Source organism: Primulina tabacum, chromosome 7 (genome assembly GCF_025594145.1).
Source record: "Primulina tabacum isolate GXHZ01 chromosome 7, ASM2559414v2, whole genome shotgun sequence".
Classification (NCBI taxonomy): domain Eukaryota; kingdom Viridiplantae; phylum Streptophyta; class Magnoliopsida; order Lamiales; family Gesneriaceae; genus Primulina; species Primulina tabacum.
Window position 1 is genome coordinate 21,142,781 of NC_134556.1, and position 19,137 is coordinate 21,161,917.

Below are 19,137 nucleotides of genomic sequence, written 5' to 3' on the forward strand. Positions count from 1 at the left end.
CGAAAATTATGATATTGATTCGTTCTTGAAGTTTTAATGTTGCAGGCTTCGTTGGGGATCAACGGGTGATCGTTGCTGCATATAGGTATATTGTTAATGATGTTGGGATGGCTATTGATGTTTTGTTTTATGTCGTTAGGCACTTAGGAGAATGAGTAGTCGTGAAAACCATTTTGTTGTCAAAGATCGTGTTTACGGGTTTATTGTGCACTTGCGATGCGTGGTTGTTTTGGGGCAATTGCATAGGATTAAGTCGATGTTGTAGCATCCTAAAATGGGTCTCGAGGTGTTGGTTCATATCCCGTACAATCGAGTTTAGAAGGATAGGTAGCACATGTATTAAATTTCTGTGGGTTTCCAATTAGCGCAGTTACCCGGACCCCCACACGGACCCTTAAACGAGGTCCGTGCCTTTTTTTTCTTCTTGGTGTCAATTTTGCGAGCCCACACGGACCCTTGCACGGGGTCTGTGCCCTCCCTTATTTTCGGCATGTCTTTTAACGAACACACACGGACCCAAGCACGGGGTCCGTGTACTTTATGTTTTGGGAAAAATTTGTAGGCTTCATTTCAGGTTTGTGTTGGGGTGCAAGATAATGGTTAGTACGATGATTGAGAGGGGTCGACTCCCGAGTGATTTAGAATGTCATAAGCTATTTATTTATTTGGTGTTGAACACGATTACCTATGTCTAAGACATGCAAGTTAAGTATTTAAATTCATGTTAGTATGTACAGCAGCAGCCCAAAGAGAGATCCAACGAATCCCTCAACGCCAAATAAGTATGTTCGACGTTTAAAAAGAAAATATTTCAAGTTTTTGAGGTATGCTAAATGTCTTGTGACCAATTATGTATGGGATTGGAAAGCGGTAAAGCATGACCGGGGACCAATCCACCCCGTTAAATCATGAACGGGTTTAGATCAGGATTGAAAAGCGTTAAAGCATGAACGGGGACCAATTCACCCGTTAAAGCATCAACGGGGATCTCATGTATGTGGTAGTGGATTCGCCCCTGTCAGCCCAATACCGTGGTTTAGTCTGATCAGGTGATTTATGTTATGGGTTACTTGCTTTGAAACATGCCTCCACGCAAAATGATGAAGTTTATGTATGTTCATGTATGTACAAGTATGCAAGCACGTTTAAGAAAAGTTTCATGTTACGGCACGTCTATGTATGTGTGTACGTATGTTCAAGTTTATTTATGCAAGTTCAAGTTCCAGTATGTACGTTCTATTTTAAAAGTTGCATGTGGTTTTATTACGTATTACTCGTTACTTCCAGTTTATACGTGTTGAGTCTTTAGACTCACTAGACTTGATCGATGCAGGTGAGAATGATTTGGAAGAGACTAGGGGTGGGGATCAAGGAGCAGGCTTTGACTGAGCAGGAGGCTAGACCCGAGGACCGCCCAAGTTTTTAAGTTTTTATGAAATGTCAAATACTCTGATTTCACGCTACTGGTTATTATATTTCAAACAAATACTTTTGTCAAACTATATTTTTAGATCTTTTGTTGCAACTACTTTTGGGACGTACGGTTTACGTTATCGAAATTGAAATTTGATTACTCTTTTAAGAAATTTTTAATTTTTTTGCAAATTTTAAGAGGTAAAAATTACGGTACGTTACATATTTACCATTAAAATTTATCATGTTTTGTCCATGATTCATCATGCATTGGCAACGTACTCGTTGGAAATCATAACGTGTTTCATATTTGCGTAAAAACATCATATTTTTGAAAATAAAGGCTATACCGTAAAAATATTCAAAAACCTAATTTTTTTCATGCATAAACAATTAATTCTTGCATATTACGATTTGTATGATATTTAAAAGAGTTTAGAAAACGTGTCTTTGCGTTTATAACGCTCGAATAGACGATCGTCGGCGAGGGTGCGAAGTTGGACGACCGGACGACGAAGAATCCTAGATTTTTTTCCCAACCTTATTTTCAAAATTTTGAGAGTGAATGGTGTGTGATTTCGGCTGCAAGGGATGAACCATGAGTTTAGAAAGCCTAGGAGTCCTTATTTATAACTTAATCAACATGTTAATGGGCTTTGGTTTTGGGCTTGCAAGCTTAAGGGTAATTGGGCCTACTTTAAATAATTAAATTGGACCCAATAACATTTATTTAATTAAAACATAAAATTTTATGAAATTAGTTTCCCAAAAATAATATTTTTGATCTTTTAAAACTCCTCGTTTGACCAAAACCGGTTTTCCGGGAAAAATCGAGCTTCACTCATAAAATAATTCGAACACCAACATTTTAGAAAAATTAAATCATTTTTAGATCATATTAGGGAGCCTTACAATTATTTAATGAAAAATAATTATCCTAGTTTTGGTCGTCCCTGGGCTCCTTTCCCCTGCCTATTATCGAATATTCGGGTAAAATCCTTCAATTTCATGAAAGCATGTCATATTATCATTTAATCATGTAATCATGCCTTTAATCATTTAATAAATATCATGTAAGAATTTAGAATCATTTAAATAAAACAATTAAGCAATTAAAATAATTTGCATGCATGTTGTTTACGTAAGTTGGTTTTTTGGACGTTACAGTCTATTTACGTACTCGCTATATATTTTTTTTTGAGCCTGTTGAATCATTAGACTCACTAAGTTGAATGGTTGCAGGTAATGATGATGTTGAGCCGTGAGGTGCGGACTATCGAGTCATCCGTGAGGCTTAGTGCATACCCGAGGACCAAGAAATTCCGCATATGTTAAAAACTTTTGATGATTTTATGGATTATCGCTTTTATTTATACATTGTTAAGATGCTAGAATTTATTGAGTTGAATTTTAGACTTTTATTGTTTATTTTACTTATTCCACATGAATTATTATGGATGATATCGAGTTTTGTTTATTTGACTATTTATGCTAGTTTATTTACGATGAATTAATTATGCATGAATTAGGAGAAAAAAAGTAGTATGAATTAAATGAATGTAGAAGTAGGGTTGTTTCAGGTCAAACATGGTTTTAGGCCTTTTTTTTAGTCTAATAATTTGTATTGACCAAGAATTGTCATTTTATTAGGAATGGGTATCTAGATGAGAACCCATTCAAGTTGAATGTAACAACGGTTCATCTCTACTTTTATGAAAACAAAAGTAACCATTCAATTTACTTTCTTGAGTTTTCTGATCTATAACATGTTCGTTTAGGACTTGTCGATTTTAACACTCTGCGATGTTTAATGAATTTGGATTTGTTACCTAAATATAATATTGATCTGGATCATAAATTCGAAATATGTGTTTAAGAGAAAATGACTAAAGCGCCTTTCCATGAAAGACGTACTACTCTAGAACTGATACACACCGACCCCGGTGATTTAAAGTTTGTGCAAGAACTAGATAAACAAATAAGTACTATATAACATTTATTGACTAATGTACGAGGTAGTGTTACATATATCTTTTGAGAAGTAAAGATAAAACACTTGCAGCTTTCAAAAACTATAAAATCTAAGTTGAGAATCAACTTCATAAGTGAATAAAAGGTATTCACATCGATATAGTAGGAGAATATGGATCAATATTTGATGTGTTTTGTTTATCTTTGGCTTACGGTATCCAAAAGATTCTACATTTAATCTTGTGGGTTATTCAGATGCAGGCTATGCAGGTTGCAAGTTGTACAGAAAAATTACTAGTGGTTTCTATCAAATTTCTTGGTGATATGTTGATCTCCTGGTTAAGTATAAAGAAGACTTGCATTGCCATTTCTACTGCAGAAGTCGAATACTTAGTTGCTGGAAGCTTCTGCTCTCAATTGCTTTGAATTCAACAACAATTAAAGATTATGGATCACTGTTTCCAAGTCATCTTTCTTGTGTGACAATACGAGTACAATAGTCATAACTTACAATTCAATTCTGCACTCCATAACCAAGAATAATGACATAAGACATCATTTCATGAGATATCATGTGCAGAAAAGAGATATTCACTTGGAACACGTGTTTACTGATCAACAAGTAGTAGACATTTTTACCAAACCATTATCCGAGTCTAAGTTTTGTTATTTTTTCAATTTTTTATATCTCACTGATTTATCTCAAGCATCAATCAAGGAGAATATTGTATGGTATGGCTAAGATTCTATAAAACCTTGTTGTATTAAATAAATAATTTTTATATTGATAAGATTGTGCTTCTTTTGAAAATGTGTCATTACTGACATTTTTCCAAAATCCCTTTTTCAGAATATTTTATTATATAATATATCAAATCCATACCATGTGATGCTTTTATCATTAACCGACTCTTGGAAAATCTACTTTTTTTATTTTTTAAAAACATTTTCAAGTGCTTTTATGCAATTTACAAAATGACACATGTCTTTGTGTTTGTAATTTACGACTGTAAATTTCTTTTAAAATTTTCTTTTTAAATCCTACACTTTTTTAAGCATTTGTTTGAATTTATTCATTGGCTCAAAGCCGGTACTGCCAAAAAGGAGGAAGAAGATGCTAGAAAAAAGAGCAAAAGAAGAACCTACACCAGATCAAGTTGAAAATGAAGATGAGAAAATCGATATGAGAAGTAGATTAGTTTTTTAAAGCTTTTCTTAATTTGGCTATAATTAATTTCTCCATTATTATGATCTTGATGTTCTTACATTGCATATCTCTGCTCTTATCTTTTTTTTATCTGCTTCATAATCTTCTGGATTTTGGCATCACCACAAAGGGAGAAATTGTTAAAGAATCTTAATTGTAGAGATCTACTACTTAAAGAAAACCAAAACCTTCGTTTCAGTGAAGTACTGAGGAAAATCAGAACGTTAGTTTTTATTGATGTACTGCTTAAGGAAAATCATGATTGTAGGGTTATGCTGATTTTATGGTTAAGGAAAATCGGAGCATTCACTAAGAAGAAAATCCAGTAGGCAGTCAAAATCAGAAATCAACAAACAAAGAATTCAATCATTCAAAACCAAAAGCAGTAGTCATCCTGCTAGTTTATTGTGATAATTTGTAAGACTAAAATCAAATCATATAATCTTTAATAAGAGATTCTTGTTATTTATTTTGTTTGTACTATCTATCAGATGATATCCATATTTAATGTGCTCGTTCTGTACAATAGTATACTTCATCTAATGTCGTTAAATGAACCGTACAAGATAAGTTATTACTCAATATAAAAAAGACTATTCCTGGATTCAAGCGCTCTTAACGGGTAAAAGAGTCGTTCTTTTGTACAAGTGTATACCAATCAAAGTCTTCTAGTGATACCTTCTAGAAACAGAAGAAAGGAATACGTAGAATAGTTTTGTTATTCGAACTTTCAGAAACAAGTCTTGTGTCTTACTGCCTTCTACTGTTTTTAGTTTCAATAAAGTATGGCGGACTGATTCCGTACTTCTCAATGTAGTCTGGTGCACTTTCAAAAAACGAGACCAACTTCGAACTTCTTGAAACATTTCACAAGCTCACTTTTCACAATCAGAAGAATGTGAAGTTTGAAGTGTTTATTCAAACTCTCATTCTAAAAAACACTTTACCGATCATAACAAAATAGTACTCCAACAGAGGAATGATTGCTCGGATTTCAACAGTAGTTTGGGGTTCACCTCTATTGTTGAACCTGTTAATTCAAAATTTTATTTTTTTATTTACACATTTTGCTTGGGTCAAAATTTTATAAGTATATATTTATTCTATATTTCCTAAATATGTGTTTTTTTTTAAAAAAATTATAATATTTTATTAGAACGACACTCAAGCATCTTTATATTTTTTTATTATATTAATTTAACATTTTTTTATTATATTAATTTTGTTATGATGTGAGAACATGCTATCGTTGTCTTTTGATGCGTATTGGATAAACTATTGACTTACAGAATTATTTATTATATTAAATTATTGATCTGAACAATAGTTGCTCGGATCTAAAAAATTTCAAAATACAAAATTGAGTGACATATTTTTAAAAAAGAATAATTGGTTTGAGTGATTACTACTCAGATTATAATTTTTTTAAGAAAAAAATATTAAGATACATCGGAAAATTGATCTCCCTGTCTATTTTGTAAGAAAAGAAGATTGTATGATCCGAGTATCGGGTCATAACTTTTTTATTTTATATATATATCTGTGTGTGTGTGTGTGTGTGTGTGTAGCTAAGATTTGAGTAATTATAACTCGTTTGAAGTTTAGACGGCCACAAAAAAAATTATATTCCAATAATTTGATCATTTACTACTCGGATAATCCAATATTATTTTTTTAAAATAGAAACTTTGATCATTTATTTTTTTGGAAAAAAATTCTCAGTAATGGATTTTTTAAAAAATAAAATAAAATTATGATCTACATTTTTTTAAAAAAACTCATGACATTCAATTTTACTTCTTTTTTTTTTTCAAAAAAAGAAAAAGATCTCTATTGCTCGGATCAATATTTTAATGGCAAAAACTTGTGTGAGACGGTCGCAAGGATCAGATTTTGTGAGACGGGTCTCTTATTTGGGTAATCTATGGAAAAAATATTACTTTTTATGCTAAAAGTATTATTTTTTATTGTGAATATCAGTAGGATTGACCCATCTCACAGATAAAGATTCGTGAAACCATCTCACAAAAGACCTAATCTATTTTAATATAATAAAAAATTATAAAGATGTTTGGGTTTTATTTTAAAAAATATTATAATTTTTTTGTAAAATATTATATTATATAATATATCAAATATTGATCCAAGCAATCATTGTTTCAGGTCTTAATAGCATAAATAAATTAAAAAAAAAGTTGAAGTGATGAAATCCGAGTTATAATTGCACGGATTTCAACACTTTTTAAACGATATGTTGAACAGACCGGTTTAATAAAAAAGGTGAACCAAATTACTCGAGATATCCGAGAATGGTTCCTCATTTGTAATATAAATGTGGTTTGTATTTGTTATAAACTGATGAATTTTAAGAAATTTTTGCTATAGTACCAACCACAATAATGGAGTCTTCAATCACAGTCCCAACGTTGGAAGTATTGATTAAATACATAAGAAATATATAGCCAAAATAGATCTGGAAGTATACAATACATTCATCACTCGGTTGGGACCATATTGGTCTTACCCGTAGAATAAGCAAAAAATATCGAGTTGGAGTAGGAAGAAATACGAGCACCACAAAAAATAACAACTCTTTCCCAGCAAAAAGGAATACACCAAGTTTTACAGCCCGAGAAAGATTCCACCAATTCTATGCACAGATCAAAACATCCAAAAACTTGGACCAATGTGAAGACAAACATGTACAAAGATAAATTTCAGGACACTAGTCCGCACAGAAAAAATTCAAAATACAACCAACTATTTATCCAGACGACGCACACACACACCTCATGAATCGCATATACCAAACAGAGCGGCCTCTAAATAACATTCCTCAAGTTGACACGGCACTTTATAAAAATGGCACAACTAGATATCCGCAAAGGATTAACAAGGCCAGTACCTATCTTCTGATACAGAAGGGCTAAATTCACCTACAGGGTATTATGAGAACTCGCACTCATTAAAGCATTGACCGGAACCCGAGTTCCCTATATTGTATGGCCACCTTTGTTTTCAAGAAATATGGAATAAGGTGGAACCATAATGACCGTAGAAACAATCTGACACTACCAAAGACCTGATGAGCAACTCCTGGTTTATCTTAACCATTATTGGACTAACCAAAAGAATCAGGTGGAACTTGACCTTGATCAAATCAACAACCATCTAGCAAACAAAAAATCAAGCAGCAGCAATAGTTGCTTCTGCCGCCTTGGACAATTTTTCTTTTTCAATTTCTGTTTTTCTCTGTTCAGCATGCTGTGCAACACCATTTGCTAGTGCCTGGTAATGGAAATCAAGCGTCTGTGTGAGGCTCTGGAACCTCAATGGATCTGATGCTTGCAAAACTACACAATTAAATAAACACGGATAAGAAAACCATGTGAGGAAATAAAACAAGAAAATCAACTAAATGCATTCCAGGCTACAACGTGACAAAAGGCTAGATTCACCTTCGATAGAATCCACAAAGAAAACAAAAGGGTCAACATCATCAATGGGTGATTGCAACTCATCATCATCACTGAAATCGTCATCTGAATCTTCATCATCAGATTCAGCAGTACGGAAAGCCTTGGCCTGTATTCCAAAGAGAAGGGCCATGAATATATACTTTTAAACTATGCATCAGAAAAAACATATGCATCATTTTTTTGAAATTGAGGTTATCACAATTTTAAACTCAAAGAGAACAAAAACTCAATCAAATTTAAGTGATATAACCAGATTAAAGTCGAAAAATTAATTTTGAAACTTCCAAGTTCTTCACAAATTCATTACTGTATGCAAGACTAGATTCTACTCAAACTTTAGCATCAGATCCAAAAGAGAGAAATGAAAGAACGCATGCCACTGCTTTATTTACAGATCCCACTGTGATAAATCTTCATAGCTTAATTTTTAAGCTTTAAGGATTGATACATACCCGAGCAGCCAATTTTTGAAGTTTCAAGCTGTCAGCTTCATCTCCATCTTCTGCATCAACCCCCATCTCCTTGTCGGAGTCATCACCATCATCATCATCATCGGTTTGAAAATTTTCCATATCATCATCGTCATCACCGTCTTCCTCATCTTCCTCCTTTGCAGTCTCTGCCCACAAAAAATAATAAGCATCCATTCATATAATATATATAAAAGAAGAAATTTAAATGAATCACTTACGTCCTAAACTTGTTTCAATATTTCTTGTCAAATAACAAAAACATGAGCAGAATAAACCCAGACCTGCAACTTGATCTTTGTAGGCCACGAGCAGGTCAAGAGTGGACTTGAAAACATGTTCCAAAGCTTCTCCGGGTAACTGATCGGCAGGAAGCGGGATCAATGACGTCAAGCCCAAACAGCAGACTTTTTTGTCTTGCTCCCTGCAAACATATAGAGAATATAATCCCAAATGGATACTTAGTATAAGGGAAGATGATTATAGCAAGGAATCAAGGAGTGGAAATAATCCCAAACCTTTTAAAATTAGTATACGCTCCACTCTTTTTAGTTTGTTGTAGCATCTGGAACCATAGGTTGAAAACTTCTGTTGCAACATTAAGCTTTTGCAGTATGTTGAGTGCCAAAGATGGGTTATAGTATAGAGCATCAGCAACCTAACAAATATCATCAAACTCACATGTCTTAGCCCCATTTTTTATATTTGAACATGGGAAAATCCATCAAAGGGCCCCAGGCTGTTGAATAAATGCATGAAGGCATAAAGTAATAACAAGTCTTTGATCCCCTTGCTTGTATGCAGCACACATCATTATCCAAAATCTATTCCATTCTTGGTCAAAGATGAATAAAATCCAGGTAACAAGTAGTGTTGAGATGACTGCTCATCACCTTAATATATAAACAATGCCAAAAAATCTTCGAAATTAAAAAGAAATTGAGTTCGCATATTAATAGAAAATATACAATTCTGTCCAGTAGAGCACGTGAAAATGAACATACATTCAAGAAAACAGTTTTCAATGGAATGGCAGATGTCGTAAGGCAATTGTAGTCCAGTAGGTTCACTACGCTGGCAGAACAGGATAATGTGAAAGGTTCTGGTGCTGCACAACAAAAAAATAATTTTCCTTACCACTGCTATCAAGAGGGATTTCAAATTAGGTCTCTCTGTGTGACGTAGACGCTCTATAGTGATTCTCAAATAAGGCTCAACCCAGTGATCCACCAGTCCCCTGCAGTTCTGGAATACCACTTGAATGAGCTTGGGTGCCGGATCAATATCACCATCCTCAAGGTTTTTATCAGCCATAACCTGCAGGATCATTAACACAAAACACATAACTAGATGGTACTAGTTTCCTAGCTCAATTTCAGTCCAGAGGATGAATAAAAATAAATTCGCTCACAGATGAAATCTTATTCCAAAGGCTTTGCTGGTAATCTGGTTCCTTGCAGGTTAGGAAATGTGCAGTACTTCTAGATATATAGTTGTCTAAAGGCACCAAGATATCTGATCAAATTGACAAAAACAACAGTATCAGAGAAGTTTACAGAAGCTGATACAATTAGTCAAGAGTAGTCATAAGGCAAAGGAAAAAACACTCAATGGTTTATTGACCTTAATCTCTTTCTACTTATTTGAAAAGTATTTTGAAAATAAAAATAAAACAAAAAAGTAATTGATTCAACAGAAAGTCCTAGCAAGTAGCAAGCATGGAGAATAGAAAGCTCAAAAAAACAACACAGATCTCAAAGATAACAAAGCAGTAAAGGAAAAATCCGAAACACGATAGGCAATTAAAACTGTCGAAGTTGGACATCTGGACTGCGAAAATCTCACAGCTTGTCAATGAGTGCTAGGGCAAAATGTTTTTAACTCAAAAAATCTGTCAGTAATGACGTATAAAAAATGCTTGATGGGTCTTTAAACATACTTAAAATGTATGAATTCAGAATTTAGCAATATGCTGAAAAACACCAGTATCATTAATGCACCCTTTGAAGACCACATGTATACATCATAGCACGACCCAGAGGTCACGGTACTAGTGTGGTGGTAAAAGTGGCAGAAGGAATACTTCTCATCAAAGCACCAGCTGTTGAAATGAACAGAGAAACACTCAACAAGAAAGCTACAAATAATGCAGGGACCAATCAGCTCAGGCATTGTTTGATTGATGATGCATTAGTTGATTCCGTGTCTTTGTTTCATCCCACATTTGACTCAATTTATACATTATAGTTATAAATCGTTATGGTATCTATATATATTGATTCGTTCCATCACACAAGCCAAGCGGTGTTCATCAGAGACATTTTTCCATGATGAGGGATACTAACAAATTACTTAAAATCTACAAAAACCAAGGTGCCTAATAAAATTACTACAGTTCTCAAGAGTTAATTTGGCGGAGTGTAATAACGTGAAGAGATTAGAACCTCAAAAACTCAGATACAGTATTCAAGTCAGTTGACAGCATTACAAATCTAAGTAAGCACCATGGAATGCTATGGTGGCCTAATTGGACCGGAGTGTCATCAAATAAATTAAAGATTAAAGAAGCTCCAAATAATCTAAATGATAAAACCATAAGCAAAATATCAAAGAAAAACAAGGAATCAAACGGCATCATATTGATGCAACGTACTTGGGAAAAAGTCAATAGCCCAATCAGCCAGAGCTTCCATCATTAATGGCCATAGACTCCACATCTCCAAGGAGATCGTGGGTGAGAAAAAAGTCATGTATGAGACTATCTCCAAAACTTCCTCAAAGACCTCTGCAAAAGCATATAATCATATAAATAAAAACATAACAAAAGCAATAAATTTTTGGTGGAGATGTAATTCTTTCCCATTAATAATCTGACATATTTTAAGCTAGAAGGTTCCTTAGACCAAGTCACTTGCCACCATTCCAAGCATTTTGAGGAATTAAGATTACATCAATAAACTCGACAGAGGCAACCTGAACTCTCAGGGGAAAGTCAAATGATCGAGAAGACTCACAAAAAAGGTAAAGAGGTCTGAGAGTACAAAACCCAACAAATCACCGACTTGTTTATAAATCAATCAAGATACTGAATGAAGAAAAAACATTGTACATGAACTTGTGACAATGGAAAATAAAAAAATAAGATACAAACCATGTTTCACCATGCCACAATGAACGAAGAATCTCATATCCTAGAGTGAAAACTAACTAAACAGTCTAAACCTGATCCTATCACATGAAAGCAACTTCTGAGATGCCCTTTCTAACATCATTTCCAATTTCCCATCTAAATCTTGTAGAAAAGTGGATGGTAAAAAAGTAATTAGATTTATATTCCATAAAAACTAATTTCATGGATGAAGTAGGAAGCGCACAAGAAAGCTCCTTGTACTGAACTTAAACTATCTATATTATGTGCTTGACATCAGGCTCGGATTCTTCGCGAAGGCCGACATGCAATGCAATTCTTTGAATACAATACAGAAAAATGAAATGAATTGCAAATCAGAATCCCCAAGCCAAGCTAGTGATGCATTGTAAGTTGATCGAAGTGATTTAACTAACAAAACGATAGTATTTGGATAAAAACACTGGAGAACTGCAATACAATTATTCAAAGAAATAAAAAAAAATTAAGCATCTGAGAGACGTGAAGAAATGAGAGTCAGATAGGCATGCAAACAGTTAAATTTAAATGATTAAACATGCAAACAGATAAATGATTAAAAATGTCCAAAGAAGGATCCCAACCTTGCCCGTCAGTGGTCAGCATCCTGCGCATTATCGGGAGTAATGTTGGTTCCATGTGAACAAATAGATGAGGAAGCCTGCTAATTGACTCAAGAATCGTGCTTATGGCACGCAAGCAACCAACAGCAGCCAAAGCACCAGGATCATCACCTTCATCATTTGCTTCAGCAGTACTCATGCACTTCCAAAACGCAGCAGCCTAAAAATCAAGAGTAGGTAATTTAAAAGACGGAAAAAAATCTCAACTCAAGATCCCAAATATTGTAAGAATAGTCTCACCAGATTCTGGCATAATCCAAGAGCATAAGGAGACATCTCTTCTCCAAACTTGTCCACTATTGTCTCTAGAGTAAACACCAGATCTTCGTTCTCCACCTCATTCATAAGTTTAAAGAACTCTGGAAAAATGGACTCGGAATTTAATAAAAATTAAAAGTGGCAGCTTCATGATAAGCAATGCGGACATGAGCTTAAAAATTGCATACCATCGAGTAATTGTGGAAGAATTGGTCTGATCTCGTCCAAATCTAAACATTAAAAAAGCGATAGTTAATGATTAGCAATCATTGAAGATGTTAGATAAAAACGAAGACAGTGCCCAGAAAACAGAACCTTTGCAGGCTTCCACATACGAGCGCAAAGCAAAAACGGAATCAACACGAACAGGAAGTTCTGGGTCGCGCATTCCAGCAACAACGCCGTGCAATGCTCTACGGAAGTTATTTGTATCGGAGAAATTGATATGTGCATATTGTCCTGCAACCCATGCTGCCTAATATCCAGTGCATACCAACAAGAATAAAACAAGAGCATAAGCTCGAAACATGAGAGTGATGTCAACAAATGGACTTAAGCTAATAAAAAGAATCAGATCATAATAGTAAGATTGACAAATCTTCTAAGCACGGAGAAGATCATATGAACCATGTAATGCGAGACCTTAAAACATTATAGTAATTATTTGACACATGAGTAAATTAATGAAAACAAGCTTTTCGTATCTATGTTTTGATAACTACCGCATGGATAAAATGATGCAAATAACCTCATAATATATCACCAAGAATGGGAATGAAAGTCAAATAGAAGGAAATAACTTTAAGACAAGTTAAGAGACCCTACCTTAGCTCTAAGATGTCCGACAGAACTGCTGAACTCAGGAAATACATGTTGTACAAGCATCCGCTCCAGCTCAGATTTGTAAGGTTCAGTTTGCTTCAGTTTATCACATAAAGCTCCAATGGCAAGAAGGGCTCCATCCTTTTGCCTATACGGCTTATATTCCACAGCTGCTTCGTCATATCTAGGTTGAGAAAAGTGGAAAGATTATAATCATTATATTTATTATAGTATGGAATAAATGCGCGTATACCAGTGTCATGTATACCTGGTAAAAATCTGTACTATAAATGCTACAAACTTATGAAGGTTCTCCTTTCCACGTTTTCGGACCAACTCGCTCACAAAATCCATAGCAGCAGTTCTGGGACTGTATAAATCTTCAATTATGTCTGCAGAAGCATGGGAAATTTTTTACTGTAAATATACCTAATTGATGAATCCTTATCTCTGTAAAAAAGAATACCAAATTGCATAGATGACAAGATATTGCACACACCATATCCCTTCCTCACATACTCGGACGGATCTTCATCCCAGAGTATTTGATCATTGTCATTGAAGCACATCAGTGGAAATATGATCTCAAAAAGAACAATATCAAGTCTTGGTTGCAGCTGACTGTACATATCACTTTTTGAGATACTGCATGGTGGATAAAACAAGAATTAGAACCAGGGGCACTGGATATCATTAACCACAACCAGCCTTCTAAAAAAGGATAGCACATTTTTACGCCGCATGGGTTCCAACGAGAGTAAAATTCAATTGCCATAATATCCACACTACGGCAATCAGTTGCGCGGAAGATATACACTATGTACAGTTCTAATAATTACTGGAAACGCTCCCCACACCCAGAAATCACACAAATATCATGACAAAAGAAGGCCAACGATACAACTGCACTTTAGGTTGTTCATAACTAACTTTCTGAGTTATTTCACATTATAAATACTTTATCCACATGGTGATGTCATTGTAAAAATGCTTGTGTTTGGCCACTTATTGAAGTATCATAATGACCAAAACAAAAAGCGCGTTTCCAAATTCAGATAAGGGACCTTAGAAGAGTTTCTTTCCATTAAAAGAGATATTAAATCAAAAGTATGATACAGCAGTTAAAGATATTTTAGCTCTGATTAATGAAGCCTAAGTTAGCATTTTCAAATATGGAGCACAATAGAAGATGCCAAAACGTCAAAAAAAAACTACCAGAGAGAACATTAACACCAACTCCAGAGGACGGGTTATGAAATTGTAGATCTTCCAAACAGTTTTACCACCTTTCATGTAAACTCCAGCAACTAAAGCTAATCTGTCCTTCTTTAATATGAGGTATGGCACAAATCATATGTTTGATTGGTTTTGATATTTGATATTTTAATCAGGCATACACTGCCATATACATTATCAAATGCTTAACCGGACCTCATACGTGCATACTCAAAAACTTTTCACAGCTTTCAATCTATTTATTGGCAGCATAAGACACATCATAACATTGTTTGTCTTACTGCACGAAACATAGGACTTGTTTTGTCAATGTTAGAAAACTACGTCCTGGACCTCGTGTGGACAACAGGAAAGTTTTTGGTAAAAAATTAAGGAAAAACTCAGCATTTGGATATACATTTATCGAAATCAAACGATACAAACCTATTGCTCAGGTATTGCAAGATAAGATTGATTACTCTGTCAGGCAAATAGCCACGAATACGGACCACATTCAGCAAATTTAGATGGCATTCCAGAATTTTTCCAGCATATTTCTTCTGGAACATCTGGGCAAAAGCTTTGTTATCTGGGTTCTGAAGTTTTAGGTCTCCAAATCTGAGACAAAGAAAGAGAAAAGAGATAATTGATTCTGCTCTAGGCAGTACAATCCAAAATCACCGTCCACAGGATTAGGCCGGAATTAAGCACTTGATTATGAACCTACCGAGTGAAAAGGCGGTTTAATATGTGGACGGTCCACTTCTTCACTTCCCACCATCCCCATGATTTTCTCAGCTCAGGATCGGCAGGTTGGCCTTCCACAGGCACAGGCCTCTCTAGTACGTTTAAGAAAAGAACCATCCAGGAATTAAATAGACTGGGATCAGAAAACTGCTTCGGAATCTCCAACTGAAAGATGCACAACAACAGTATGAGATAAAATATAAAATACAAGGTCCAACAGAGTAAATGAAGCCAGAAGTTTGATTTTAACTTAGAGAAAAAGCTTGGGAAATTTCAGGACTTGAGTTTAAAACCAAGCAGATGTCATTTGGAGTTTGAGCAATACACTTTAAACGATAAACAAGAAAATCAGACAAAAGCTTCCAGACTACACAACCCTTTATCATGCAAAGCCGGATCTTTCCACCAAATGTTTGAGAAAAGCAAAATCATATAAAAAAAATTCAAGAAACTCTAGGTCAAAATACACCTGACCTAATCCAGTAACATGACCCATTTAAAAAATAAAGAAACACAAACTTACATATATGGATGACCAGAATGTTTTACAAATCAGCTTGATCAAATCTGCTATTTCAACAGATGGGTTTGCAATCTCAACGAGCTGTTTAAATATGTATAGCAGATGAGGAAATGTTTCCTCAACAATGTGATGAACTGGTACTCTCTCCTCGTCTGATTTAAACCTGAAAATTATAAACAATATGGAAATGACATATGAATCAAATAACACTTTCAGTATTGATCAATTGGAGAATCGGTACTATAAGAAAGAGGATTCCACAGGAGAACAACCACATAGCACTGAAATAGACAGCGAATATAGAAATTTCTAATAGCATAAAGATATAGGAAACAAGATAGGCAGTAGAAGTGCTCCAGATAATTCAACTCCAACATATATGTTATTGTAGGAAATTTGAAAATAACTCATTTTACGAACTCACTCGTATTTTCTGGAGATAATTCTTAGGACAAACAAAGCTCCATAAACTTGTCGGTCCTGCAAATTATGCTTCACCCAATTCAGAAGGTTTGGCCATTGCTCTGGGTAGTCTGCATGTACAATCGTTTTCAAACATTCTCCCAATTGTGATCTGTTTATATAGAGATATAACAAAGGTTAGCAAACTAAACAACTGACCAGATAAACCATTCAAAAATAACCACGTAGCTGAGATGATTACCAACAAAAAAATAGTTCTGTGGGTTTAAAAGATAAATATTTAGTCCCAGACTAGACTAAAAGCAGTTCGTTCATTTTAAACAGTAGTTGTTAACAAAGAGGATAATTTGTCTGGCATGATAAATAAGATATTACAAATTATTAATACCTCAAAAGCTGGGGAACTTGGGTGACAAAATTGAGAATATTCTGCCTGATAACTTCCTTGTCACCGGGCAAAATTTTTGATTGATCACCTATCACCGCACAACATGGGTCTAAGTAGGTAATAATCAGTCTACGCTGAATGCAGAATCACCACAAAATGTTTACAAAACCTATGCTTTTTAATATCGAGAACATGGTCCTGCTAGTACTAGGATTTCCACCATTGCTCATATAAAGTGAAGAATGCATTTTACGAGTTATCACAACTAGGAGCAAAATTTTTACTACTTTCATTGACAGGATAAAAATTTACCAGGATCATGAGGCTCCCAGTTCTTGGCCACAAAATTCTTGAAATGAATGCTGGCCACCTGTCTGACAGCCAAATCACAATTCCCATCTATTATGATCTGCAACACCCTCACTAAATGCTGAGGCACAAACTGAAACTGCAAAACAATCGATTGACACAACAATTCGTTTCAGTCGACGACGATTGCAGTTCAAAATATTTCCTTCACATCTTTAAACATCGACACGTGTAATTAGGATAAATAAAGATATACACAACTTCCAATGCACAAATACACCCATCAAGAACCCCGCAAACTTCGGCTCTTTCTAGATTCATCTCATTACCACAAACTTAACACTGGACCCAGCAATAAACAGAGCAAAAATTCTTGGGAAGAAAACTATTCGCTGTTCACCTGATTAAGACTTTCTTCCGCAGCCTTTCGTTCAATCGGATTGGGGCTCAGAGCACCTTGGAAGATCACACACAAGCTCTGAAGATCCATAGACTGGATTCTTCTTCAACTTCCAATACTTATATAGACACAGCAATGCACGAAATCTCGTCAAAAGGAAGAATATAGCGGAGTTAAATGAACCCGACCCTAGAAAGAGGAGAATTTCCGGCGAATTGATTATCTTTCTAGGTTTAGAGAGAGGAATGGGAGGACGAAGTGGCGGAGAGAGAGCGTACACCAACGACTTGCTGACTATAAATAATTAGGGTTTAGTGAGGAGTTGTTTACCCAACACTCTAAATAAATGCCAACCAAATATTACAAATTCTTAAATAATCGTTTTAACTCTTCCGTCGAATTTGAGCGGTCTTCATTATACACTCCGTCTGTCCTTGGTAGTTGTTTCAATAAATCCATGGTGATTTCTCTCATTTCCACTCGGGAATAGGGGGAATTCTCAACTTTCCTGTAGGTCTCTGATACTCTGTCTTGACCTGCTGACACGTCAAACACTCAGACACCAAACGCAAAATATCTCGCTTCATGCCCAGCCTCCAAATAAAGACTGTAGATCCTTATACATCTCCGTACTCCTCGGATGAATGGAGTATGGGGTGTTGTGGGCCTCCCTCATAATATCTGCTCCCAAGGAATCAACGCTAAAAATCCACAGTCGGTCACGATATCTAACTATGTCATCCTCCACTTAGTACAACCTCAGGCCCTTGGACTCATCTCTATGTCTCCACTTGTGTAGTTGATCATCAGAAGTCTGCCATGCTCGAATCATGTCCTTCAGTATCGACTGTACTGTCAGGGTGGAAAGATTAGGAGCATCGCCCTTGGCATAAACTGCAAGTTCAAACCTCTGAATCTCTGCCTGCAATGGTCTCTGTACTGACAACTGAGCAATCACTACATGCTTCCTGCTCAGGGCATCCGCGACCACATTAGCCTTATCGGATGGTAGCTAATGTCGCAATCATAGTCTTTCACTAACTCCAACCATCTCTGTTGCCTCATATTCAGCTCTTTCTGTGTGAAGAAGTACTTCGAACTCTTGTGATCGGTGAAAATCTTGCAATTCTCGCCATACAGATAGTACCTCCAAATCTTCAGGGCAAATACTAGCGCTACTAGCTCGAGGTCATGAGTCAGATTATTCTTCTCATGGACCTTAAATTGTCTGGACGCGTAGGTTATAACTCTGTCATGTTGCATCAGAACTGCGCCTAACCGAACTTTGAAGCATTTTTATATAGCACATATTCGCCTTGCCCTGATGGCATAGCTAGAACTGACGCTAAAGTCAACGCTTGCTTCAGCCTTTCAAAACTTTTCTGGCACTCTGATCCCCAAATGAAATTGGCATTATTCTTCGTCAAAGCGGTCATGGGTACCGCAATAGAAGAAAAGCCCTTAATGAACTTCCTATAATACCCAACTAGACCCAAGAAACAACGTATCTCTGTCACACTCTTAAGCACTGGCCAATCTCATACTGCATCAACTTTTCTGGGATCAACCTCAACTCCATCTCGGGATATGATGTGGCCCAAAAATACCACTCTGTCTAGCCAGAACCCACACTTGCTGAACTTGGCATACAACTTGTCTATCCTGCAAAATCTATAGTGCGGTCCTCAAGTGCTGAATGTGCTATCCTCTGCTCTTCAAATAG

At 35.5% G+C, this 19,137-nt stretch overlaps 1 protein-coding gene across 1 annotated transcript; it reads right to left on the reverse strand.

Moving 5' to 3' along the window:
• Positions 1-7,170: 7,170 nt before the first annotated feature.
• On the reverse strand, positions 7,171-17,702 carry LOC142551167 (importin beta-like SAD2). The gene is made up of 22 exons (XM_075660244.1): positions 17,415-17,702; positions 17,018-17,153; positions 16,706-16,793; positions 16,319-16,468; positions 15,895-16,057; positions 15,352-15,536; positions 15,069-15,242; positions 13,909-14,054; positions 13,678-13,801; positions 13,413-13,593; positions 12,903-13,062; positions 12,776-12,817; positions 12,570-12,688; positions 12,291-12,489; positions 11,194-11,325; positions 9,952-10,055; positions 9,678-9,857; positions 9,059-9,198; positions 8,825-8,964; positions 8,523-8,689; positions 8,050-8,176; positions 7,171-7,944 (listed from the first exon to the last, which is right to left on the reverse strand). Exons 1-22 carry the CDS (start codon positions 17,502-17,504, stop codon positions 7,778-7,780), a joined length of 3,114 nt encoding a protein of 1,037 aa, XP_075516359.1. The 5' UTR covers positions 17,505-17,702; the 3' UTR covers positions 7,171-7,777.
• Between the last annotated feature and the right edge of the window lie 1,435 nt (positions 17,703-19,137).

Bases quoted from the DNA above. Each gene is read 5' to 3' on its own strand.
- LOC142551167 (XM_075660244.1), bottom strand. From the start codon at position 17,504: ATGGATCTTCAGAGCTTGTGTGTGATCTTCCAAGGTGCTCTGAGCCCC. The intron at 12,818-12,902 runs GTTCTGTTTTCT...TTTAATGTTTAG, and splicing joins GTATGTGGAAGCCTGCAAAG to ATTTGGACGAGATCAGACCA. The intron at 12,490-12,569 runs GTGAGACTATTC...CTTGATTTTTAG, and splicing joins TTGGATTATGCCAGAATCTG to GCTGCTGCGTTTTGGAAGTG.